Source organism: Lipomyces doorenjongii (assembly GCF_038497915.1).
Source record: "Lipomyces doorenjongii strain NRRL Y-27504 unplaced genomic scaffold V1508scaffold_2, whole genome shotgun sequence".
Taxonomy (NCBI): Eukaryota; Fungi; Ascomycota; class Lipomycetes; order Lipomycetales; family Lipomycetaceae; genus Lipomyces; species Lipomyces doorenjongii.
Genome location: NW_027118069.1, coordinates 597,665 through 619,597, shown reverse-complemented (window position 1 = coordinate 619,597; position 21,933 = coordinate 597,665). Strand labels below are relative to the sequence as shown.

The 21,933-nt window shown below is 45.8% G+C and overlaps 11 protein-coding genes across 11 annotated transcripts; 6 read left to right on the top strand and 5 right to left on the bottom strand.

Moving 5' to 3' along the window:
- The first annotated feature begins 126 nt into the window (after window positions 1–126).
- On the top strand, window positions 127–2,694 carry V1508DRAFT_409011 (uncharacterized protein). The gene is made up of 9 exons (XM_066939094.1): window positions 127–775; window positions 832–928; window positions 995–1,026; window positions 1,081–1,133; window positions 1,182–1,542; window positions 1,592–1,655; window positions 1,710–1,718; window positions 1,767–1,796; window positions 1,855–2,694. Exons 1-9 carry the CDS (start codon window positions 297–299, stop codon window positions 2,656–2,658), a joined length of 1,929 nt encoding a protein of 642 aa, XP_066798908.1. The 5' UTR covers window positions 127–296; the 3' UTR covers window positions 2,659–2,694.
- Window positions 2,695–2,921: 227 nt separating this feature from the next.
- On the top strand, window positions 2,922–3,598 carry V1508DRAFT_394725 (uncharacterized protein; the record flags this gene model as incomplete). The annotated part of the gene is made up of 3 exons (XM_066938015.1): window positions 2,922–2,949; window positions 3,006–3,222; window positions 3,277–3,598. The coding sequence occupies 3 exons, from the start codon at window positions 2,922–2,924 to the stop codon at window positions 3,596–3,598; spliced, it is 567 nt and encodes a 188-aa protein (XP_066798907.1).
- A 2,086-nt stretch (window positions 3,599–5,684) lies between these two features.
- V1508DRAFT_363974 (uncharacterized protein) lies at window positions 5,685–7,270 on the bottom strand. The gene is made up of 4 exons (XM_066937289.1): window positions 7,111–7,270; window positions 6,769–7,050; window positions 6,633–6,721; window positions 5,685–6,580 (listed from the first exon to the last, which is right to left on the bottom strand). The coding sequence occupies exons 1-4, from the start codon at window positions 7,169–7,171 to the stop codon at window positions 5,813–5,815; spliced, it is 1,200 nt and encodes a 399-aa protein (XP_066798906.1). The 5' UTR covers window positions 7,172–7,270; the 3' UTR covers window positions 5,685–5,812.
- Window positions 7,271–7,392: 122 nt separating this feature from the next.
- Window positions 7,393–8,418, top strand: V1508DRAFT_409000 (uncharacterized protein). Its single transcript, XM_066939093.1, has 4 exons — window positions 7,393–7,621; window positions 7,706–7,766; window positions 7,844–7,973; window positions 8,069–8,418. Exons 1-4 carry the CDS (start codon window positions 7,577–7,579, stop codon window positions 8,172–8,174), a joined length of 342 nt encoding a protein of 113 aa, XP_066798905.1. The 5' UTR covers window positions 7,393–7,576; the 3' UTR covers window positions 8,175–8,418.
- A 37-nt stretch (window positions 8,419–8,455) lies between these two features.
- V1508DRAFT_408998 (uncharacterized protein) lies at window positions 8,456–10,308 on the top strand. Its single transcript, XM_066939092.1, has 5 exons — window positions 8,456–8,756; window positions 8,815–9,411; window positions 9,468–9,815; window positions 9,869–10,104; window positions 10,167–10,308. Exons 1-4 carry the CDS (start codon window positions 8,693–8,695, stop codon window positions 9,946–9,948), a joined length of 1,089 nt encoding a protein of 362 aa, XP_066798904.1. The 5' UTR covers window positions 8,456–8,692; the 3' UTR covers window positions 9,949–10,104; window positions 10,167–10,308.
- V1508DRAFT_408996 (tyrosine phosphatase-like protein) lies at window positions 9,806–11,058 on the bottom strand. Its single transcript, XM_066939091.1, has 3 exons — window positions 10,354–11,058; window positions 10,168–10,307; window positions 9,806–10,105 (listed from the first exon to the last, which is right to left on the bottom strand). The coding sequence occupies exons 1-3, from the start codon at window positions 10,836–10,838 to the stop codon at window positions 10,026–10,028; spliced, it is 705 nt and encodes a 234-aa protein (XP_066798903.1). The 5' UTR covers window positions 10,839–11,058; the 3' UTR covers window positions 9,806–10,025.
- On the bottom strand, window positions 11,043–12,994 carry V1508DRAFT_408995 (uncharacterized protein). The gene is made up of 2 exons (XM_066939090.1): window positions 12,838–12,994; window positions 11,043–12,776 (listed from the first exon to the last, which is right to left on the bottom strand). The coding sequence occupies exon 2, from the start codon at window positions 12,707–12,709 to the stop codon at window positions 11,312–11,314; it is 1,398 nt and encodes a 465-aa protein (XP_066798902.1). The 5' UTR covers window positions 12,710–12,776; window positions 12,838–12,994; the 3' UTR covers window positions 11,043–11,311.
- Window positions 12,995–13,763: 769 nt separating this feature from the next.
- On the bottom strand, window positions 13,764–14,289 carry V1508DRAFT_336423 (Prp19/Pso4-like-domain-containing protein; the record flags this gene model as incomplete). Its single annotated transcript, XM_066936659.1, has 3 exons — window positions 13,764–13,999; window positions 14,068–14,166; window positions 14,235–14,289. Coding segments are annotated over 3 exons (390 nt in total), but the record flags the coding sequence as incomplete, so codon positions are not given.
- Window positions 14,290–14,767: 478 nt separating this feature from the next.
- On the top strand, window positions 14,768–18,472 carry V1508DRAFT_446789 (SNF2 family N-terminal domain-containing protein; the record flags this gene model as incomplete). Its single annotated transcript, XM_066942436.1, has 5 exons — window positions 14,768–14,851; window positions 14,921–16,255; window positions 16,302–16,464; window positions 16,512–16,574; window positions 16,632–18,472. The coding sequence occupies exons 2-5, from the start codon at window positions 14,921–14,923 to the stop codon at window positions 18,470–18,472; spliced, it is 3,402 nt and encodes a 1,133-aa protein (XP_066798900.1). The 5' UTR covers window positions 14,768–14,851.
- Window positions 18,473–18,733: 261 nt separating this feature from the next.
- V1508DRAFT_408983 (uncharacterized protein) lies at window positions 18,734–19,930 on the top strand. Its single transcript, XM_066939089.1, has 5 exons — window positions 18,734–18,991; window positions 19,046–19,209; window positions 19,265–19,294; window positions 19,344–19,581; window positions 19,635–19,930. Exons 1-5 carry the CDS (start codon window positions 18,899–18,901, stop codon window positions 19,653–19,655), a joined length of 546 nt encoding a protein of 181 aa, XP_066798899.1. The 5' UTR covers window positions 18,734–18,898; the 3' UTR covers window positions 19,656–19,930.
- On the bottom strand, window positions 19,611–21,318 carry V1508DRAFT_104363 (uncharacterized protein). The gene is made up of 3 exons (XM_066935837.1): window positions 21,275–21,318; window positions 21,136–21,208; window positions 19,611–21,080 (listed from the first exon to the last, which is right to left on the bottom strand). The coding sequence occupies exons 1-3, from the start codon at window positions 21,282–21,284 to the stop codon at window positions 19,916–19,918; spliced, it is 1,248 nt and encodes a 415-aa protein (XP_066798898.1). The 5' UTR covers window positions 21,285–21,318; the 3' UTR covers window positions 19,611–19,915.
- Window positions 21,319–21,933: the final 615 nt, after the last annotated feature.

The window sequence follows — 21,933 nt, the reverse complement described above, 5'->3', positions numbered from 1 at the left end:
ATTCGGTTGGCCGAAAATGTCAACCATAGGTATGAATTCCATAGTTATTGGGGTTAGGGTTATGCACCATTGTCGGGACTAACGTATAATCACCATAGTTGTTAATTAATTCTACTCTTTGTTAAAATAAATAGTTAGTAATATCTCGAATCGTTGAATCTGACTAAATGACGTAACAACTGTCATTTTAAAGTTTCAGACCAATAGCTAGTTCATGGCGCGGCGCCTCGCCCTTCGATGTGGATTAATTTCGTCATACAAATTATCGTGCCTTACTGCACCAGGACTAGTAGCAGATGAGGAGATTTCTTCGCTCTGGACAGATATCTAGACTCAGCACTCATATCACTAACGGATCCCCGCCATATCGATTGCGCCGTGTCTCTTCAATTAGCATGGACTCATCAATTACCCCGAAGGAAGGAGGATTCGCCGGAGTGTCCCTCGGGGACCTTCCGAAGTCACATTCATTCACCTCTAAACTCCCCGGCGACCCAGAAGTGCCGACGCCGGAGTCGTCTAGAATGGCGACGACTGAGAATCCAAAGTTACTGCTGCCACGAATGGTCAAAGATGGCCTGTTTGTGTATGTTAGGCCTGATGTCCATGATATGGCGAAGACAGAGATATTGGCTGTGAGTCCAGCTGCGATGCGGGATTTGGGATTGAAGCTCAATGAGAAAGAGTCGGAGGAGTTTAAAAAGTTTGTTGTAGGGAACCGAGTTTTTGAGGAAGAATCGTACCCTTGGGCATCGCTCTATGGTGGTTGGCAGTTGTGAGTCAGAGTTTGTAAGAATGGGGGCTAGTTTCTTGACTAACGGCGACGTATAGTGGAGACTGGGCAGGGCAATTGGGAGATGGGCGAGCGATTAGTATGTTCGAGGGTACTAATCCAAGCACTAGAGTCCGCTACGAGGTGCAGCTGAAGGTAAATCTCTTAGTCTTAGTCTTTGTATCGTCTCGCGACTTTGTGCCTGACGACTTACCGATGTAGGGTGCTGGTCGAACGCCGTTTTCCAGATTTGCGTAAGTTGGCATGGCATTGTATTTATTGACGATGTAGTACTAATAACCGGTCAGTGACGGACGAGCAGTACTCAGATCGAGTATCAGAGAGTTCTTGGTGTCGGAAGGTAGCATATACATGAAAGCTGTCGTAACTAGCAACTGATAAGCTATAGCACTTAACGCAATATCTATACCGACCACAAGAGCCCTCTCCCTTTCCTACTTCACGAATGAAAAAGTCCTCCGCGAACGTATAGAGCCCCGTGCGATCGTGGTCCGAATGGCGGAATCATGGTTGCGCATCGGTAGTTTCGACATTCACAGGATTCGTCAACAACGCAATCTGTTGATCACCTTGGCGGATTATTGCATTGAGGAGGTCTTTGGTGGCATTGAAATGATCGTGGATGAAGCCAAGAAGAAGGGGTATGGTGATGCGTATGAGGGGTTGGATCGATACAGGATATTATACAAGGAGGTCGTGAGACGGACGGCCGAGACCACTGCTTTATGGCAGGTTTACGGATTCATGAAGTAAGATAACTGTTGGTCATGAAACGAGTGTTTTGCTAATACGACCAAGTGGTGTCCTGAATACGGATAATGTTTCCGTATACGGCCTCTCATTGGACTTTGGTCCATTCTCAGTGAGCCCTACTTAAGTATGTTGTTGTAGTCTGTTTGCTAACTCCTGTCTATAGTTCATGGATGTGAGTGAGAACATGGCACTTTGATGCACAAGCTGACGTGTAATACAGACGTACGATCCGTCATTTACACCAAACCACGTAGGTACCGGTCAAAATAGTAACGGCTTCTTAATGCCTCTAACTAACATGGAATCAGGATGACCACTTCCTACGCTATAGCTACCGCAACACACCAACCATAATGTGGTGGAACCTCGTCCGACTAGGCGAGGACCTTGCCGAACTCTACGCGGTCGACGATCCGGCGCTTCTGGCGACGGAAGAATACTTATCCTCCGGCATCCCTGAATCGAAATTCGAGGACTTCGTCGGCAGAGCAGAAAAGATTATTGAGGAGGAAGGCGAATTCTATAAGTCTGTGTTTGAGAAACACTATGCAGCCGGCTTTGCCAGACGATTAGGATTGGCTCAGACGAAAGACACGGATAGGGACGGGATTATTGAGAGTGCGCTTGAGCTTATGAAAGTTCATAAGCTTGATTTTCAGCACTTCTTTAGACGATTGGGCGGGGTGAGTGTTTTTGGTAAGGAAGCAATTGAAGTTGAAGGTATCGCGGCGGTGTTTTTGACGGGACAGAGGGGGATTGGAGTGCCCAGTACTGAGGAATCAGCGAATTCTATCTACGAGTGGCTTATAGATACATACAGAGCTCGGTTAGAAGAGGAAGGCAGTACTAATGATGAAGCGCGGAAGAGCCGGATGAATAATGTTAATCCCAAATTCGTGCTGCGGAATTGGATCTTAAACGAAGTCATTGAGCGCGTCGAGAAGCTTGGGGATAGAAAAGTTTTAGATCATGTTTTGCATCTGGCATTGCATCCATTCGAAGAGACGTGGACGTCGGAAGAAGAGTCTGCGGAGAGATACAAAGATGAGCAGCGGTTTTCAGGGGATGTTCCTATGGAGGGACAAGGAATCACTTGCAGTTGTAGCTCGTAATTTAGATAACTTAGATTAAATGGATATTTTTTTGCGTTGATACGATCATCTATCTAATAATATGTACAGTTGTGAATACACTTCCACAATGTCACGGGCAAAAATCGCTCTCAACCCAAACCCAAAGAGACCATTAAATGCTTAGGAGCAAGCAAACTACTGTCGAGAACGCAACAAACACTCTTTCGATCAGGATCTGTTTTATTTCGACAGGACAATTCCAAATCATAGGCACCTGCTAGCGAGCAGGAAGAATATGCGAGATGTCGCGACGACACAACTTGTCATACTGTAGGTCTGCCTCAATCATTCAAACAGGTCTATTCTATTTACCAGCTCTTCTCCAGCTGCGCACACACCGGCATTTCTACGAAGACTCCGCGGCGAACTTCCGCCAGAACCGTCTACATCTGCCAAATATTTAGAAGAAGCACCGGGCGGAAAAGCAAAAGATTATGATAGCGACGACGAAACTTCTGTGCCGGAATATATTTTCAAAGGCGAAACGATAACAAAGGACGAATTTGAAGAGTTGCAGAGAGGCAAGAGTATCGAGGATATTAAGTATGCTTGACTTAAGGATCTGTTTGGGTTAATTGTATGTTAATGTGGCTGTAGAGCTGATCAATTACGACGAGATAAGGAGAAGGACAATGAACGGGTATATGCTCCTGATCAGACAGCTAGCTCGAAACCGAGCCCGAATATCTCGGAATTTGGAAGTAGATCGGCGAAGCGGAAGATGCCGATAAAGATAAGACAATCAGATTCCTCAGAAGAAGAAAGAAATGAGATTGCATTGCATACGAAGAGGAATAAATCGGCACTGGAAGGAAGGAGCGGAGCTACGAAAAACGAGAGGAAGAATAAGGGAGAAAGGGGGAGGACTGAGAAAAGTAAATTGTCCCGTGTTCAGCTGTCATTTGGCGAGGACGAGTGAGTAAGCGGGTATTTTGTAAGAAATAAAATAGGCGGATAAGCAGAAAAAATATTGGCGGATATAAAAGTAAAAACAAGTTTGTTTGGCTTTCGGCCAGCCTAAGGTTAATATAAGGACAAGGCTGCAATTTGGTTCAAGAATTGTCTATAAGAGAAATAATTTCAGCCAAGGTGTCAGTTGCAGTTAATTTGGTAGTATTCGGCTCACTCATGCGGCGCAGCGATCATATGTAGCCCACGAACTCCGGGCGTACTATTTCTGGAAGCCCCCTGGCTTTAACTGTCTTAACAGAGTATTGTGATTTGCGACTAAAGCTGCACAAAAGCGCACGGCACGGCGGGAAATATATGCAGTACGACGGGGCGCAAGTCTATTTTTGAGTCTGCTATGCACCGTATGCGTCTGCCCCTTGGAATGGAGGCGCGATATACGGCAAAAGAGCCGAGCATTGGTCGCGAGGAATTACGCATTGTCGTAGTAGAGCAAGAAGCACAGAACAATGGAGAAGATCGAGGAATGAGACGACGATTCGCGTGTTGCAGGACGAATAGACCAGACGATGAACCAGAGAAAAGATCTTCAATCACTCAGTGTGGTTGTCAAGGTGACGGGGAGACACAAGACGAACCACCAAGCAAGCGCTGGCGCCTATTTCCCTTTTGGCCGAAATCACGGGCGTATTACCAAGTGCCAACACATGCTAACTACCCAATCACTACGGCATCAACGAGCGAGTCAGCATAACGTTTGGCATATGCAGCTGATAAATAAAATAAATAAAATATTAGTTAAGTTTATTTAACTAGTCAATTAAGTTAGATAACTAAAATAAAAATGCAAACGTAAAAAATTTTCCTGTCAAGGCAGGCATTGATCGACGAGACAACGGCGAGCCGTCCCCGCGTGGACCCGGCGGTGGTACGGCGGTACATGTGTGCGCCGGTGCGCTTGTCTAGTTCTAAACTTCCTTCTATATACAAATCGGGCCGTCGCTCGCTCGGGCAGGCCTTCACTATGATACTGACCCCCCATGCGACGTTAGGCCCCCCCCCCCCCAAGGCTTCTACCGCCCCCCCGCCGCAACTAAGCGTAGGTGCAACTAAGCGCTCCCTGTCCTATATAAGCGTCTTCCCGTCCAATGCCAATGTCTGCGTCCCTGCTTACCCACATCTGGCTATATACTGGTCCCCATCAATCCGCTCGCTCCCTCGCAAGTCGCTGTAAAGAGTTGAGTCTACCTGGTCGGTATTGGTCGGGCTGACCCGTGATCGCGTTTTCGATCTCGTGCGTCGTTTTGATCTGCATTTATTCGACCATGTATCTCCCGCTTCCAACTCCCAAAATCTTCCGATCTCATACCGCGTCGGTCGCCTCCGAAAACGTCAATGAGAATGCGAAGTCGAAGTGGTCAGGCCGATCTAGCAGGAACTCAAGATCCGGCCGGTGTCCTACCGTGGGCGACAAGCGAGACCAGATCAGAAAACAGTCGGCCTCTTCACCTGGTCCAACGTCGTACTTCATGTCTGAACAGCGAGTAACAGCCTCCTCTGGAAAACAGGAAGAAAGAGTTTATCTTGTCGCGGCTTGTCGACGGAACGGGTGCGCTCTGAATCTGATATCCGAGCAAGACGGTAAGCCGCATTTGCGACTTCCTTGCTATAGTGCATATATGCTGACGGTTGAGTAGGTGAATATATATCGTTTCCATCTCTCGATTCGTCTGAAGGTATCATGGACGACCGTGCTGCTCGTCGATGATGAAAATCGTCGATCCTAAGCTCAACTACGACATTGCTTAACCCCAACTATGCGATGATCATTATGGTTTCATTCGCTGGGTAAATAACGATCTGTTGACCATATATGGGCATGGACTTACCTCTCCTTTTGATCATTTTAATGGGACGGTGTCAAGGCGTTTTGGTTTATCTGTCGAATTGTATATATAGCGTCCTCTCTTTACTCATAACCCCTTGACAAAATGGCTTTGGTTTTTCCTTCACGACGGAGTTCTTTACGGGTTATACTTTTTGTTGGTAAATGGATAGGTGTAACGGGGTTGAAATTCCGCGAATGTGGCTAGCTGGCTGGGTCAAGTATGCTATTAACACGTTGGATGACAAAATTAGTTATACAATCAATTGTAATGAATGCACTCCGAAAAAGCAAAACGCCAATTGTGACTTTGGTCTTCCAAGACGAGTAAACAAAAATCTACATTGATTTCCAGATTCTTTGGACCTCCGTAACGTCATTGCCAGCATCCTCACCACAGTTCCGTGCAATATTATTGCAGACGGAAAATGCTTTGACAACTTTTTTATCATCGATAAACACCTTTGCGATAGAAAATCGGTCGCATGCTGCAATTCCTTTTAAAAGCTGAGTGCTTCGTTCAACAAATTCGTCCTCTCTAGTGTGTTCCAAATCTTCACCAAGGGCAATAATGGCATCTAGAAATGTCTCGATAAAAGCTCCCTCGATACCACCACGACCGAAAATAGATGGTAGTTGCTGCGGAGGGATATTGTTGAAAAAGTATGTGAGTACCGCCAAACGTTCGCTCGGCGGCCGACGGATGAGTTGCGTAAGATCGTAAAGATTTGGCGTGCGTGGGAATGATTTTGGGATCGTTATTTGACGTGGTGAGATCTTCGAAGATGTTTGGGATGATGATGCTAATGCGGCAGGTGCCAGCGGAGTTCCAGGGGGCCCCGACTTTTGTGATGCAGACTTTTGAGGAGCAACTGGAGCGGCCGATGGCACTGGTTTCGGCGCCGATATCGTCGCCGGAGCAGGTCTCGATGCCTCCGTGAAAACAAACTCTTTCGGTAGCGAATCCACAATCTGGATCGGAATATTCGTTCGTTTGGTTGTGATTGATTCTGTGGTAGTCGTTGGGATATTAGTCACCTGTTGTGTCGACGGCTTGGCTAACGGTGTGGTCTTCACACTTGGTTTTGGAGTTCCTCGAGAATTTCGCTGGATTGTACGTCAGTTCATATTGCAATGGCAACAGCACTTTGTCGCATACCTCCTGCTTCTTCAATTCCCATGCCATAGCATTCAAGTCCTCCTTCACAGACTTATTGTCCGGATCAAGTTTCAATGCTCTCTCCCAGTCTATGTTGTCAGCGCACCTCCTCGACCTCGAGCATTCTGAAGCATACCTGTCTTAGCCTGCGCTAACTTCCCCTGTGCCCGTCTCGAGACACCTCGTCGATAAAAAAGTTTTACTCCAGCCTTCGGATTCGGGACATTATCATTCACCAATTGCCCAATCATGACCAATGCAAGATTACAGTCCGTCTCCGCGGCGACCCAATTCTGCAATTGCAGATGGCATGCCGCACGATTTGACAAAAAAATTGGCTCCGTTGGATTTGTTTTTATTGCTTGCGTGTAATATTCGAGTGCGGTCTTGAAATCTTTCTTGCCGAAAGCTGTGTTGCCTTCATAAGTGCTGTTAGTAAATCAATCGAAGGTTGGCAGTTGTAGGATATAAAATCTACCTTTCGTCTTAAGATCGTTCGCTTTGGCCGTTGCTTCTGGCGAAATTTCCGGCATTTTCATTGACCAGTCTTTTGCGTATGTACACCGTGTAAAGATTCCGACTGTTCGTCGCGCGGATCGACCACCCGATTATTCTCTGTAAGTCGTGTTCAGGAATGGTAGACAGCTATATAGCAAGCAGCACCGCGCCGAGGGTAATTTGAAGATCCCGTCTCCGATATAACGGTGTTATGCTTTCTGAATGAGTATTGTACGCATTTTTCGCTCGCGCTTGTGCCGCAAGCGACACGATGTAATTATTTACTACCCTATTTACTACCCGAAAGGGTTTTAACGACAGATTCATTCAACGACGACATTCATTATACTTCAATTAGACCAATAACGGAATATCTATAAATTGCATCATTTGCTCCCGTCGAATATTCTCTTTTTTCATCTCCTGTACACTCTTGTGATAGCAAGATGGGATCTATTGGAATTCCGATCAAGCTCTTGAACGAGTCACAGGTACGAACTTCATGACAATCGTTGATCTATCAGCATCCTCTGGCTATACAATGTATAATTATATGCTAATTGATGTGAATGTAGGGACATATCGTCACTTTGGAGCTCACATCTGGGCAAACATACCGTGGGAAGCTCTCAGAAGGTTAGCACGCCAGTAGTGCTGTCGTATTTGAGACCGCGCCTCTTTACGTCATTTGGATGCATTTAACGAAAATATAGTCGAAGATAACATGAACTGCCAACTCCGTGATATCACGGTTACCGCTCGAGACGGACGTGTGTCGCATTTAGATCAAGTTTACATTCGCGGGTCACATGTTCGATTTATCATTGTTCCGGACATGTTACGGTACGTCTCCTCCTCCGCCTCACTTCCTCATTGCGCTCAATTTTTTTTCATGCGATCCAATGAATGCAGAAAATTCTAATATTCGTCACTTTTAGGAACGCACCGATGTTCAAATCGAAAACTCTGAAGGGCAAAGGTGTCGGTCTTGCCCGAGGCAGAGCCACCGTTCAGCGAGCCGCTAAGGTCCAGAAAACAAGGTAGTCGGGGGGATGGGTCATCGCTAATCATTTCGCCAAATCATACTTCCGTGATTTGCACTTTATAGTCTTTAGGTATTTGTAGTTGACTTTGATTTTCCAAGGTTAATATTTTATTGGGTTGTGTGAATGTACTACAGTGCTTTGGTTATGTGCATTTTGCTATGTAATATAGTTGTATCGTATATAATTCAATAAGAGTTTACATATATCTCGTATGTAATTCAATAAGAGTTGACATATTTCTGGTTGCATTGTACGGAGTGAGACGGTGGATGGACAATTGCGTGGTTGCTTGAGAGAGGTCACGTTGATAAGTTTCGCGTGGCCCGCTTACTCCCAGGTAACATCAAATTACTAGCGCCCGGGTTCTAACAACGATCAGCATGTATATTATAATTATAAATCGATTTATTGCTATCAATTGAGAAAAACAATCATAGAAAATTACTGTTTATCAAAATTTGAAGAAGGCCATTCAGTTGTTGTAATAGTTGCGGCAGCGCATCACCATACACTACCATGAGCAGCAAACGCATCCTCGTCCTAGGACCGCCAAAGTCGGGCAAATTCACGTTTCTTAAAGGTACTTTCGTGACTCCTCTAGCAACACCAGCATCTCTAAGGCTGACATCTGTACTTAGAATTAACGGGATCAACACCAACACTCTCAGCCAACTCCACGTCGGCGCCGACGTCGGCAGAGACCTCGGCTGAACAGCCCCGTCCCACACACGCAGGTCTCTCCCACACACTCACTCTCTCAACCAAATACTTTGAAGCAGAAGTTCCAATCTGGATAGATGAATACGACGATACCTCTGACCACACGGGAATAAGAGGTTGGGCAACCTCATTCTCGTCCGCAGACGCCGACGAAGTTGTGTCCGCGCTTGGCGCTATCATATACACGTTTCGGAAACCCGAGACGCGAGACGAGTATGTCAATGTGAAGAGCAAGGTTGAGCGGGAAATTAGGATTATTCACGACATGTTGATTTCGCATTACAAGAGCCAGAACATGGAGGACGGGCAAGATGAGGAGGATTTTGACGAGTTGATCGATTGGGATGGGATTAGTTTAGCCGTGGCGATTCCATCGGCTACTGCGAAGACGCTGTCGAGTGATGATAAGAACAAAGACAGTATCGAGTTTGATGCCGAGGAGTGGGAGACATTGTTGCAGCCATTTGGATTTGAATTTATCGACATTCAGCAAAAGGGCGGAAATGATTACGGAGGTCCATTGTTTTGTCATTCAGCCTTACTATTCTCGGATGTAACTAACGTAGTATAGAACTTCTCGGCCTTGACAGGATAAAAGAAGCACTGGAGACATATTGCTGGGACACTAGCGACGAGGCAGCTGGAGCACGACAACGAGGAATACTGGAAGGCTACGACGAGTACAACAGTGACGCGCGACACCACGGCTACGGCGACGATGACGACGAACTCGACAGCGACGGATTTGACCAAGAATTGAGGGAAATGCAGCTCGAAATGGCGGCGTTACATTTTGCGATGGATAGTTCGTCACAGCAAAGGGATCAGCAGGATGGCGAAGTCAGGCAGCCAAAACCGCTACCTGAGTCTGATATTGACGAGCTGGAGCATATCATGTTAAGGATGAAACAAGTTAAAGGTGAGTTTCAGACGACTGTCATCGTATATGAGACGTATTAATCTTGTTCACAGAACGTGGCGAAGGTCTTCCTCTCGAAGAACGGAAGAAACTTGCGGATGAGCTGGCCGACGATCTCCTCCGTTTATTATAGATAGTATATATAGTTCTTTACGCTCTTGCTCTGTACCAGGGAATTTGTACTACGTACCAATGCTGTTGAGCAGTAATTTAGTCCTCCCTGCGTTTGCCGGCGTTCTTCAAAACCCGGCGGCGCTGCTTCAGCATATGAGTGAACATAGTATAAAAGCCTGTTCTGTGTTAGCATTCCATTCTAGACATTATATTGTGAACAGCTAGCCATGGAACGTACCAGGGATGTATATGACCATAATAATCTTAAGTAACAGTGCGTAAGACTTACTGAACTCCTGCGCGTCACCGAGAGAAGCATAAGTAACAAGGAGCTCGCTAGCAACCCCAGTAGGATAGAGGATAAAGAAAGTGTTGTACCTAATATTATCAGCTACCAGTCAACAGTTATTAACACCTTACTCACCGTAGCCAAGTTAACCACTGCGGAGTAGTTCCTTGAATAGTATAAGCATAATAAGCATATCTGATGATCTCGGTAATGCTCCAACTAAGTACCATTGTCGAATACGCAATCGCCTTCCCACCCGACTGAGGAAACAAATATACAACTCCCCAAACAAGCAATATCCGCGACGCAACCTGTATCACAGTTGTCATGACCGGCGACCGGACCAACCCAGCTGCGCTATGCAGTACTTCCAGTAATGCGCCCGTTTGAACCCACTTCGTGAAATCTGCAGTACCCTCTGCGACGTTCTCAGGACCGAGAAGGTGGAAGATGAGGAGCACTCTCACAAGCACGGCGCCCCAAAAAAAAGCTGATACAACATTATACTCAAGAAGGTAAAAATTCTTCCCGCTCAGTTTCTTGCGGACGGAAGAGTGTATCGGGAGTGTAGGAGTGGTGGTAATGGTCGGGCTCGGCTTCGACGAGCTCTTTCCGTCCATTCTGGTGTATAATCGATCTCGATGGTGAATCGTAGCTTGCTGATGGAAATGTAAGATCAATTGACGCTGGGCGAATACTAGATCAATCCAGCAAGTTACGGTATTTGCCAATGTCGTTCCGCGTTCACAAACTATAATTGTACACTGTGGCTCGTATTTGCTTCTGCTCAACAACTTAAAATGGCTTGTACAGATTTGGACCCTTCGAGCCTGTATAGATTACACAGCTTTGTAATAGTCTACTCAACTCAAATCCAATTTTAATATTATATACAACTACTATATACAATACTATCAAGAACAATCCTACATATACAATTGCAAGTAATAATCCAATACAACAATAAATCAGATGCGCCCAACAAATCCATAGCAAAAGCAGTGCAAGGAAATTACTCCGCCTATAAATGCACCGGCCAATACGAATAATAGTCTCGAATATATATACACAAATTAACCACCACCCGGCAACTCTATGCGAAAACCTCAAACATGCCTCGCGCACCTGTAAGATTCTGCTTGCATCCAGGAGCAAGACATAACCCGACGCGGTCTTTCCGACCACGGCGTGCTTTCCGGTACTTAGCGGCACAATTCCCACAGTAAACATGTCCACACTTGCCCACCCAAATCGTTCTATGAATGTCCCTTGGCTTCGAATTTGGGCGTAGTTGGTTTCCTTCACTTTCAGACACTTCTGCAGCCGGTTGGGACGGTGCCCCCAGAATATGATCGCAATCAGGACACACCAATATCTTACCTGAACTAATCATTCTTGTATATCCCTTCCGCGGTGGCGGGACAATTGGTTTTGTGACATTGACCCGTGCTTCCTCGGTACGTCGTCGCAACGCAATTGCCTCGGCGGCCGCCATCCCAGCTGCCATTTCTGCGGCCTCAGCTAAGAAATCGTCCTCAAAATTCTCAAACGACCATTCATGATCATCGCCAAAGGTTCCATAATCTAGATGTGGCCGCACAAACGCGCGTGGCGCTTCATCCAGGAATCCATCCTGTAAGCGATCTAATTGCTCAACATCCGCTCGGGCCCTCGGCCGCCGTTGTGGAAAATATCCGTAAATGTGAGGAGTATCAGACATTATGTCACTCCCTCTAGCAGGATATATTGGAAGGATCATTCGAGCAGTGCGGCCACGGGGAGATCTTCGGGTGGTGACAACTGCCGCTCGCCGGGTCATATAATCTCCAAATCCACCGCCGACGCCGACAGTTGTTCTAGGCTGTCTTCGGTTCTGTTGTGTGAAATCTGGTCGATTGGTTATTGTATCCAAATCTAGAACCCCAACCGCCGATGGACTCCGTTCAGCGTGACCATTCGGCGGTGGATTGTGGATAGGAACATGCCTGTGGAAAGGGCCGCCGTCTTCTGCTGGAGGAACTGGCGTCCGATCGAATCGTCGGTTCGTTGGCATAGGGTCGACTCGTCGCCGCGTAAAAGTAACCGCAACATCGTCTTCATTGTCTGCATTACTGTCGGCCGTGTCTCTATTCGCTTGCTGCAGCGTCCGCAGATCACCATTAAATCTGAATGCAGGATCCGCAGCTTGTATCCCTACTTCTGAGACCTCATCCACGTCAATCACCTCCTCCTGAGGTGTAACCGATGGGGCACCCGATTGACGCCTCCCGTTTGTCGACTCTGCTGGTGGACGAATACTATTGCCCTGATCATCCGACTGGCGTGGCATAGGGATGCTCGTGACTGCATGTGGCCAGGGTAGATTTCCCAGATATCCGCCACAGCGATGTGCAGGCGCTGTTGAGTGCGAAGACGCTGGAGATGTCTCGGGGCTGTCGGTCAAGTCGATTACAGTCGTCGTATTTGCCACTACTGGTCCACTGGGCCTCATTTTAGGGATAAAAATTACCTAGATAGAGAAAACTTCGGAAGAAATAAATGCTGGCTGGAAATCGTTTCTAAGTGCAACCATATTAAAATCATGCTTCCTTATCTGAATCAACAGTCGGTATGCCATACCGTTTACGTGATAGAAACGTATCCCAAAATGACTAAGATAAAGACACATATACTAACTAGTCCGTAGTTGAGATTATTGCGATGCAATTTAAGTCGTGACAAATCATCTTTGACACAACCCGGACATCCATGCCGACCAAACCTCAGGGTAACAGGCCGGGTCAGTCCCGACTAATAGGTAGAGCCTTAACCTTGTGGCATATTATTCAATTTGTTAAGGGTAAATATCAAAAATGCCCACCAAATACTTCATAATATATCAAAATTGCACGTTTCACTTTTACAAATAATTTTTGCACTAAACCTTACAATTAAATTCCCCCCCCATCAAGGAGGATATCATTCCGAGATGGCTTGTCGACAGTGATCTAGCGGGAGAACTCTGCAGTTGCTCTGACTCAAACAAGACTGGTGATCAGGTTGTTGCCGTACGGTGCAGCTGTCCCTGCTACTTCTACGAAAATTGTCTGCCATTGTACTGATGGGACTAGCCGACTGTCCCACATGCAGAACTCCTCTTTGGAGACTGGATGACAAATTGCTACTCATTGATGCAGCATAATGGGGAGATCTGCACACAGCAGTACTCATGGAATCTGCAAAGGACGCCACTCTTCCGTGATTGGCGGAAAAAATCCGAATCATTGTAGTATTATATAAGGCTAAAGATCAAGCTCGATTAGCATCGTATCTGTCGCTTAAGTTATGTAGAAAGCCCTTATTATCAATACCAGATATTGGTGGATAACTGACGGTAATCCCTGTAGAGGAGTTTAGGGCATCGCCAATTAAGAAATTGATATAATCAAACTGCTTTTCTAATTATACACATATGCAAAGGCGAATAAATAATATGATACAATACTGTGAACCATTAGACGCTATTTATCCATCTGCATAGCGTCAGTGTCAGCGCCAGTGCCATTACTTAGCCGATTAATGACCGCTCTAGCTTCATCGCGCTCATTCATCAACCTGGCCGCAACTTTCACTGCGGCATCATGATAATATAACGTAGAGCTTAATTCTTTGCGAGCTTCCAACAATTGCTTTTTTAATTCAAATGATTCCAATGCTAACGCATCGAATTCATTCTGGAACACGTGTAGGAGAGAAGGGATTGAATCACTTGTCCTCGCTTTCGCCGGGACAATCCGTGAAGCTAAACACTGTTAGCCTTCTAGTCCTTTCGACACGCGCCAAGTATTAAGTGTTCACAAAATGGCATACTTTGAATTTCGATCAGATCGTCCTCAGATAGTTGCTCGCCATTAATTGGGTCTTGATTATGCTGGAAAACATACTCCTCAATCGCACTTTTCTCAAATACTCCACCTATCAAAATGATCCCATAAGTAAAGTCACGCAAGAGATGGAAATAGAGATTCATGTAGCACACAACATACCGCTTTTCTTCGAAACGACCGGATTTGTGACCGGCTTCCCCGTTACTATTCGCCCACGTTAGTAAACTGAATTTCATCGACCGCAATATACGTACAAGCACATAGCATATTGATCCACTTGCCAAAAATAAATTTGTAGACAATGTGATATCTGATATTTGCCTGGGTACTTCAATCAATAGGGATATGTAGAGCTCCACTAGAAATAATGAGATGGGAGGAATGGTTTTCTCGAGCCGCACCACTCCAGATTGTAGAGCAGGCGAGCCTTTAGGAGCTTGAAGGTCATTCATGTCAAAAAAAATACAATTTTTGCAATTTCATCAACTACCCAAAAAAAAAAAAATTTGCTTTGGCAAAGCAATGTGAGAAAAAACTATTTACTATTATAAGATTGCATATGTCAGCTTTGTCATAGGTATGGCATTCTTTCTGCCACTAGTGCAGGCCGATTACTGCCTTGTCGCGTAACTTACGCGTATACCCCTAACCACTTGCAGTGGGTAGGTTGAGCGCCAATGCGTGCGCTCACGGATTTGTCTACCTTCTAAACTGTTTGGCATGCCAGAGTCTATCGAGTACTACCTTTTCTGCAGCTATAATCGACTGTAAGGTATCTTGATATACTTAAATTCGCTAATCAAATTCGCTAATCAAATTCGCTGATATATTTTCAGATGGGTCCCGCTACGCCGCCTCCTAAAAGGCGGCGATTTTTCAAAGAGGAAGACGCGTTCATGAATGGTGCCTCGACCGATCTCACAGCCTACGGCCAGGCGCTGTCTGATGACAAAAAGCAAAATATAACCTCGTCGGAGGATTTTCCTTCACCTAGCCGATCCTCTACGCGTGAGACACCGTCATCTTCGCCTCCACTATTGTCTGAAATCGAGATATTGAAGGCTGAGCGCCAGGATGAGCCAGAGCCGTTGGCCGAGACGAATGCGACTGTTTCAGAAGGATTAGATGAGGCGTTATTGGAGTCTATCACGGGACAGAAACTGGAGCCTGAGACGCTGGCTGTCTTGAGGGATATAAGTAATGGCGACATGACGCGTGCCATTAATTTCGTGTTTGATGGTACGCTCGAAAAGCACTTACACCCAAAAACAAGGCAAAATGCAAAGACCCAATCATCAGTCCTAGCAAATCTGATGCCTGTGGATGCTGCAGAACTGGTCGAAAACGCGAATCCCGTCGAAGCACCGCCGAGAAGAAAGCCATTGCCCATGTGGAGCGAGCGCTACGTGGGCAGTTTTCAAGTTGAAGGATGGGCAACCCGATCTGGTCGGAATCTTCTCAATTTTGGAGACGAAATCAGTCTAAAGCGTGTGGCACGACAAGTTAATGGCAACGGCACAAAGAGGTTTGGTAGCACTGTCAAAGCGAAAGAGAACGATATTTTTGTACGGTTTACCAATATGCGGGGTGATGAGATTGGCAGATTACCAGCTGACAAAGCGAGATTTGTGTCCACTTTGTTGGACCTAAAGATTTGCATTTTTACCGGGATAGTAATTTACGTGGATTCTAACTTGCGTACCGGCGACAGTATCGTATTGCAGCTCAAATGCTATTTGTCAAGCGGGGCATTTGACATTGATAGTGGCCGTATGAAATCCACGACTTCACCTCAATATAACAACTTTGTTTATAAAGGTAAAGAAGCATCCGATGAGCGACATTTGAGACTCCGGCAAATGGCATTGATTAAGTTATTTATGGATATTGGACTGGAGCCGTACAGCACGAATGATCTCCTGAAAAAGCACACAGCGAAGGGTCAGCTTGAAGCTGCGGCCATGGCAGAACAGTTTGATGTCAAAGTGACGCCAAATGACAGTTCTGATTCTGAGGGACCAGAGTCGGAGAATAGCGTCGAGGAGGACAAGGATCTGGAGCAGGACCAATTGGATTCGCTCTATCGCAAGGCACAGACTTATGATGCCGATATGCGGGAAGTCGAACCTTCTGACACTTTCAATATGGAACTCAGACCATATCAGAAACAAGTGAGTTCCTAAACTGTTATGGAGAAACGGTCTCTGACACGGATAGGGGCTTGGATGGATGATTTCGAAAGAAACATTTGAAAAGAAAGCAAATGAGAAGCAGATTGATTCGATGCATCCTCTATGGGAAGAATATAGATGGCCAGTTCCAGATGGTGAAGTCCCTGCAGATGAGCCCAATGACAGATTCTATGTCAATCCTTACAGCGGTCAGTCGTGCATATTGTGCAAAAGAGCTCGATTAATTAGTAAATAGGTGAATTGAGCTTGGAGTTTCCAAAAATTCAGCAGAGCAGTCTCGGTGGTATTCTGGCAGATGGTAAGCAACGAAGCATGACATGAACTAAAGTAAGTATTTGACATTAAGCTCTTGTAGAAATGGGTCTCGGTAAGACGATCTCAACTATGTCTCTCATCCACTCTTCACCGTTTGACCCATCCTCTGGTCTTGAAAGGACCTCGGCGGAGCTAACCCGCTTCGCATCAAGCACAACGTTAATAATTGCTCCAATGTCTCTACTAACGCAGTGGGAATCGGAGGCCAAAGCTGCCTCGAAGCCCGGAACCGTCGAAGTGCTGGTTTATTATGGTGATGAGCGCTCGATTGACTTGGAAGCTCTATGTCTTGGTCCAGAAGGCGGTAGGAAGCCAAAAGCCATCATTACGAGCTACGGAACTGTTGCCTCCGAGTGGCAGAAGTATGTCAAAAATGGAGTTAGTAAACTTTTTCAGCTTCATTATCTACGTGTTGTTCTTGACGAAGCGCACACAATACGAAATAGAACCTCGATTACTTCACGTTCTTGTTGCGCAGTCAGATCGGATAGAAAGTGGGCTTTGACTGGTACGCCGATTGTTAATCGTCTCGAAGACCTTTATAGTCTTGTTAAATTCCTAGGAGTCGAACCATGGAGCCACTTTTCATTTTGGAGAACATTCATCACTGTGCCATATGAATCGAAAGACTTTCTGAGGGCACTTGATGTCGTGCAAACTGTTCTTGAACCAATTATTCTTCGCAGAACCAAATCTATGAGACAGAAAGATGGAAGTCCACTGATTGTGCTACCGCCAAAAAATGTCCATATCGAGGACATTCAGCTAACTGATACCGAACGTGAAGTCTACGATCTTTTTTACAGACGAGCTAAGCAGACGTTTACGGCCAGTGTTGCGGCTGGAACGGTAATGAAATCGTACACGACTATATTTGCACAGATTTTACGACTCAGGCAGTCTTGTGATCATCCTGGACTCGTTCAGTCTGCGGTTAAGAAGGACGAGATTGACGTTGAAGATAACAGCGACGAGAAGTCAGACAAAGGAACTTTACTTGACCGTGAAGATGATGTCAACTTGCAGCATTTGATCGACAAGTTTAATTCCGCAGAAGAAGAAAAGAACGCGAAAGACTGCTATGGATACGAGGTGATGCAACAGATTCTAAAAGAGACGGAGCGTGAATGTCTCATCTGCTCGACGGAGCCGATTACGGAACAGGTCGTTACCCCGTGCTGGCATATGTCCTGCCGCAATTGTTTGTTGGAACATATCAAGTATCAGCGAGACCATGGACAAACGCCGCGATGCCATAGTTGTCGTACTGAGATTTCCGAAAAGAACATCTTCGAGGTCGTACATCATCACGCGAACCAGAGTGGCAAATCTGAGATTGCACTGCGTAGGTACAAACCTCAGTCATCCGCGAAGATTTCCCGACTCTTGAGTCAGTTGAGGACAATTCGCCAGGAGGAACCGAATACAAAGTCTGTGGTGTTCTCGCAGTTTACATCATTCCTGGATTATATTCAGGACTCATTGCACAGGGACCGGTATAAATGTCTTCGGATTGACGGGACGACGGTTCAACGTGAACGTGCACGTGTGTTAGAGCAGTTCAAGAATGAGCAAGGCGAGGTGATCCTGTTGCTCAGTCTGAAGACCGGAGGCGTGGGTCTTAATCTTGTTAGTGCAAATAAAGTGTTCATGATGGATCCTTGGTGGAGTTTTGCTGTTGAGTCGCAGGCGATTGATCGTATTCACCGAATGGGCCAGACGCAGTCGGTTAGTGTGTACAGATTCATTGTGAAAGGATCAGTTGAGGAACGCATGCTGAAGATCCAGGACCGCAAGAAATTTTTGGCAAGTAGCCTTGGGATGTCAGAGGATCAGAAGAAGATGCAGAAGATTGAAGAGATCAAATTGTTGTTTGATTAGACTGCGACAGGACAGTGTATTACAGTTGTACATATGAGCATTGAGCACCTGTGGTTGTGTACTTGTAGATCATTGAGCTTATTGCATATTAATTCGATAGTTATCATCATTTTTTTGGCATCCGTGTGCATCGATCGATATGTTCTTAAGAGCGGCTTCGCCTCACCTCATCGCCGATCATTAGTAAATTAAGCTTTGTGACGTCTTAAAGTTGTGGCTTGACGACGAATTTGATGTCAGTGATCTACGCACAAAGCACTGCTCGAACTTTACATAATGGGAGAACGCGCGTAACCGGTCTGACGTCCGCCGGTAATTTAAAGCGTGGGGGAGTTGATCTGCCAAATGGTATTCGACCTGCCTATCTTGTCTAGATATATTTATTTGTCTGTGAAATTATTTTGAATTGCGTGGTAGATTGCAAAGATGACATCCATTCTCGGCAAAATGGTTGCGCGCCGCTTCTTTAAGGAGTCGGCGAATAAAGCGTTTGGTAGTGAAGACCCGTATTTTGAAGAGGTGATTTTATTCCTTTGCATACTGCCAGTATGGTATTTACGAAATATGATTTAGATCCCTCAAGAAGAACTCGGCCGAAAGAAGAAAGGCTCCAAGAGACGTCGTCCTCCGCCTCCCGGTCTGTCGCAGAACGATACAAAAGTGTTGACGGAAGTCAGACGGCGCGCGTATCATCTCGATATGAGTTTGGGCTTCTGCTGCTGTGGCATTGGAATTGGGTAAATTTGGCTGTTTGGTGGAAGTGACAGCGTGGTAGTACTAATGTTGGGTTAGATGGAGTGCCGTAATTTCAATAATACCGGGGTAACTACCGTTCAAAGCTCTGTATTATGACGGGAACTGACTGCCGCAGAATTGGTGCTGCCATAGCCACGTATCTCTCTTACTGCGTGGTGCAAGCCGCTAATAAGATTGACGGCGGTCTTCCGAACTGGTTGTACACGAAAATGATGACGAACGTGATAATTGATTTTGCACTCGGTCTAGTTCCACTAGTCGGTGACGTGGTAGATATACTGTACAAAGCGAACAGCCGGAATGCACTACTATTAGAAAGCTATTTAAGGGAACGCGGGAAGAATAATATAGCGGTATAGTTTTGCACAAGTCGGTGTTTTGTTCTGGGAAACTAACGGAGACATAGAACGGTAATTTCCCCACATAAGCTGAAAATGCACTATATCGACGACCTGCTAATACTAGAGGCCAGCAGAATATAAAAAGACAAATAGCACACCTATTCTCCCGGCGCAGCAACAACCACAAGAGCGACAGCAACAGCAACAGACTGGCTGGTTTCCGTGGAGTAGACATAAGTCCAACGAAAGCACGGAGATGGGCGTTATGCGTAGCAAGTGAGTTGTGGGCGCGTTCACGATGGATAGAATATTTGAGATTAATTATACATATACAATTCGTCCTTAGTTAATGCAATTCATATTCGTCTAGTACTTCTTCCTTCGAATTGCGTATCGTAGATATCCAAGGAAAAGACGCACCGTTTGTCGCGACTAAGCACCCATAACATATTATCAGTCTTGGCTCGTCCTTTTCTGGTCCAATGTCATCTTGCTGATTAGTTGCGTCAAAACTCGGTGCACTTTGATTGACAGTAATATCTTGCAGCCATCTCTCTGGACGTTTATCATCACATGGAATTCCACACAGCGCACAGATATTACTGGCATCCGCGACTTTGTCGGTTAGTTTGGCAGCCGTACGCACAACAGTTGACACGATACTTGGAAATCCTTTTTCAATATCGGAAAAATAATTCGCGAGCAAATCATCAATTGTCATCATCCGCAATACGTTCGGAGCTTTTACAGATGGATTGCTGACATAATTGCTGATATCAAGCATCTTTACATACTCTTCTGCTTCGGCTCTAAGGACTTCACGCAAAGGATAGATATTGTATATGCCATTTCTGAACCCGTCTGACAAAAGATAGGGGATGACAGATCCGCGTCCCTTGGCTGTTAAACTCAGTGTTTTCTCCGCCAGGCGGGACATTGTATCTCCCCACACGATAGTCGTGCACTGTAACTCCTTTGCGGCGTTAAATACTAAGGCTTCCCGCATTGTTTGCAAAATATCTAGTTTGGATGTCCTGTCACGTATGTTGGCTAGTACGTCCGGAACAGTGATTTTGCCGTCCAGAGTGGGGTCTGCTAGAAAGGAATAATCTGCGATATCTGAACCGTTATGTATGAAATGCAGCACATTTCTTGTATCTGCAAAGAAGTCATCCACTGGAATGCAAATAGTCGTACACATATCGTTGTAAGTTTGTCGTATATTTTCCAAAATGGCGGTGGGCTCCATACGTGATGGGTAGGGATAGACGTTAGACTGGTCGACATGAACGATGAATAATTCAAATCCGGAATGGCCTCTATGCATTTTTCGCTGCTCGTGCAGTAGTGATACGAGCATTTCCAATAGCGAGAGCGAGGACTCGGAGAGCGAAAGCGCTAACAGAATTTTAGGTGGAATTTGTGGCGTGGATGTCGATGGATCGTAGCAGACTTTGTAGCCTGCCATTTGCTTGCGTTGCTTGCCTCGAAGGAAACGCACAAAGCAATCTCTGGTGATATATGTGAGCATACTCTATCATGGATATCCGTCGGAGAACCGCGTACCTGCAAAATGGCTCCTTTCTGGATATGTATATCGCGCCATTCTTTGTACACCGGCGACATTGGGGTTCCGCCTCTGCGTTCGCGTTAGGTCATACTGAAATTCACTTATATCCCAGGTCTTAATTTAGTAGGACGTTACCTAGAGTCATGGTTTTCGGTCCTCGAATCCGGCAAAATATTCTTGCAATTGGAAACTAGTTTAAAATCTTAAGCATCTATTTGGTTGCATGCTCACTTACCATGCGGCTTTGCGGAATAAGCGCACCAGCACTGAGCCAGGTAAGATTCGTCGGATATGGGCGAAATGCAATACCGCAGGGTAGGCTGGAGAACAATAAATAATAATAATTACTGTTCTAATATGCCAGGTGAGCTGTCTGTAATCATAAGAAATTATAGTGTCCTTCGCATGACCCTGACTATGTCTAGCATTCGTCTACTGTGCATATCAGACTTTGTGCTAGAAATTGGCCACATGCACAGTTGTCGACGTCAGTTGGCGCCGTTGCATAGTTTTCACATAACTATATATAATTACTCTCTCATATTCGAATGTGACGAGGTCGTGGTGTTTGTTGTTCACTTCGCGGAACTTGCAGACCAGTAACGCTTTACCTGCCTTGCTCCCACTTGGGTAAGGTTTTCTCATCCGGGCTTCGGCTGCAGGGCCATCGCCGGGTGCATGCGGGGGCTTATCAGGCTCATTCCGTCCCCGCAAATCCTGCTCGCCGCAGAAAAAGGTCTCGTGCCGACGACGGCCGTATCCGAATGTCCGCCGAAGTGAGCCGCGTTGACTGT

Excerpts from the sequence above, each read along its gene's own strand:
- V1508DRAFT_408996 (XM_066939091.1), bottom strand. The coding sequence starts at position 10,838 with ATGGACGGAAAGAGCTCGTCGAAGCCGAGCCCGACCATTACCACCACT. Across the intron at positions 10,308-10,353 it reads CAGTGGTTAACTTGGCTACG|GTACAACACTTTCTTTATCC; the intron begins GTGAGTAAGGTG and ends TGATAATATTAG. Across the intron at positions 10,106-10,167 it reads TATGGTCATATACATCCCTG|GCTTTTATACTATGTTCACT; the intron begins GTACGTTCCATG and ends AACACAGAACAG.
- V1508DRAFT_408983 (XM_066939089.1), top strand. The coding sequence starts at position 18,899 with ATGACATCCATTCTCGGCAAAATGGTTGCGCGCCGCTTCTTTAAGGAG. Across the intron at positions 19,295-19,343 it reads GTAATTTCAATAATACCGGG|AATTGGTGCTGCCATAGCCA; the intron begins GTAACTACCGTT and ends TGACTGCCGCAG. Across the intron at positions 19,582-19,634 it reads GCGGGAAGAATAATATAGCG|AACGGTAATTTCCCCACATA; the intron begins GTATAGTTTTGC and ends ACGGAGACATAG.
- V1508DRAFT_408995 (XM_066939090.1), bottom strand. The coding sequence starts at position 12,709 with ATGAGGCCCAGTGGACCAGTAGTGGCAAATACGACGACTGTAATCGAC.
- V1508DRAFT_363974 (XM_066937289.1), bottom strand. The coding sequence starts at position 7,171 with ATGAAAATGCCGGAAATTTCGCCAGAAGCAACGGCCAAAGCGAACGAT. Across the intron at positions 7,051-7,110 it reads GAACGATCTTAAGACGAAAG|GCAACACAGCTTTCGGCAAG; the intron begins GTAGATTTTATA and ends GCACTTATGAAG. Across the intron at positions 6,722-6,768 it reads GTTAGCGCAGGCTAAGACAG|ACTGGGAGAGAGCATTGAAA; the intron begins GTATGCTTCAGA and ends CTGACAACATAG.
- V1508DRAFT_408998 (XM_066939092.1), top strand. The coding sequence starts at position 8,693 with ATGAGCAGCAAACGCATCCTCGTCCTAGGACCGCCAAAGTCGGGCAAA. Across the intron at positions 8,757-8,814 it reads CAAATTCACGTTTCTTAAAG|AATTAACGGGATCAACACCA; the intron begins GTACTTTCGTGA and ends ATCTGTACTTAG. Across the intron at positions 9,816-9,868 it reads AAGGATGAAACAAGTTAAAG|AACGTGGCGAAGGTCTTCCT; the intron begins GTGAGTTTCAGA and ends TCTTGTTCACAG.
- V1508DRAFT_104363 (XM_066935837.1), bottom strand. Across the intron at positions 21,081-21,135 it reads AGAAAGGAGCCATTTTGCAG|AGATTGCTTTGTGCGTTTCC; the intron begins GTACGCGGTTCT and ends ATATATCACCAG.
- V1508DRAFT_409011 (XM_066939094.1), top strand. The coding sequence starts at position 297 with ATGAGGAGATTTCTTCGCTCTGGACAGATATCTAGACTCAGCACTCAT. Across the intron at positions 1,027-1,080 it reads ACGCCGTTTTCCAGATTTGC|TGACGGACGAGCAGTACTCA; the intron begins GTAAGTTGGCAT and ends ATAACCGGTCAG. Across the intron at positions 1,797-1,854 it reads CGTCATTTACACCAAACCAC|GATGACCACTTCCTACGCTA; the intron begins GTAGGTACCGGT and ends ACATGGAATCAG.
- V1508DRAFT_409000 (XM_066939093.1), top strand. The coding sequence starts at position 7,577 with ATGGGATCTATTGGAATTCCGATCAAGCTCTTGAACGAGTCACAG. Across the intron at positions 7,767-7,843 it reads CCGTGGGAAGCTCTCAGAAG|TCGAAGATAACATGAACTGC; the intron begins GTTAGCACGCCA and ends ACGAAAATATAG. Across the intron at positions 7,974-8,068 it reads ATTGTTCCGGACATGTTACG|GAACGCACCGATGTTCAAAT; the intron begins GTACGTCTCCTC and ends CGTCACTTTTAG.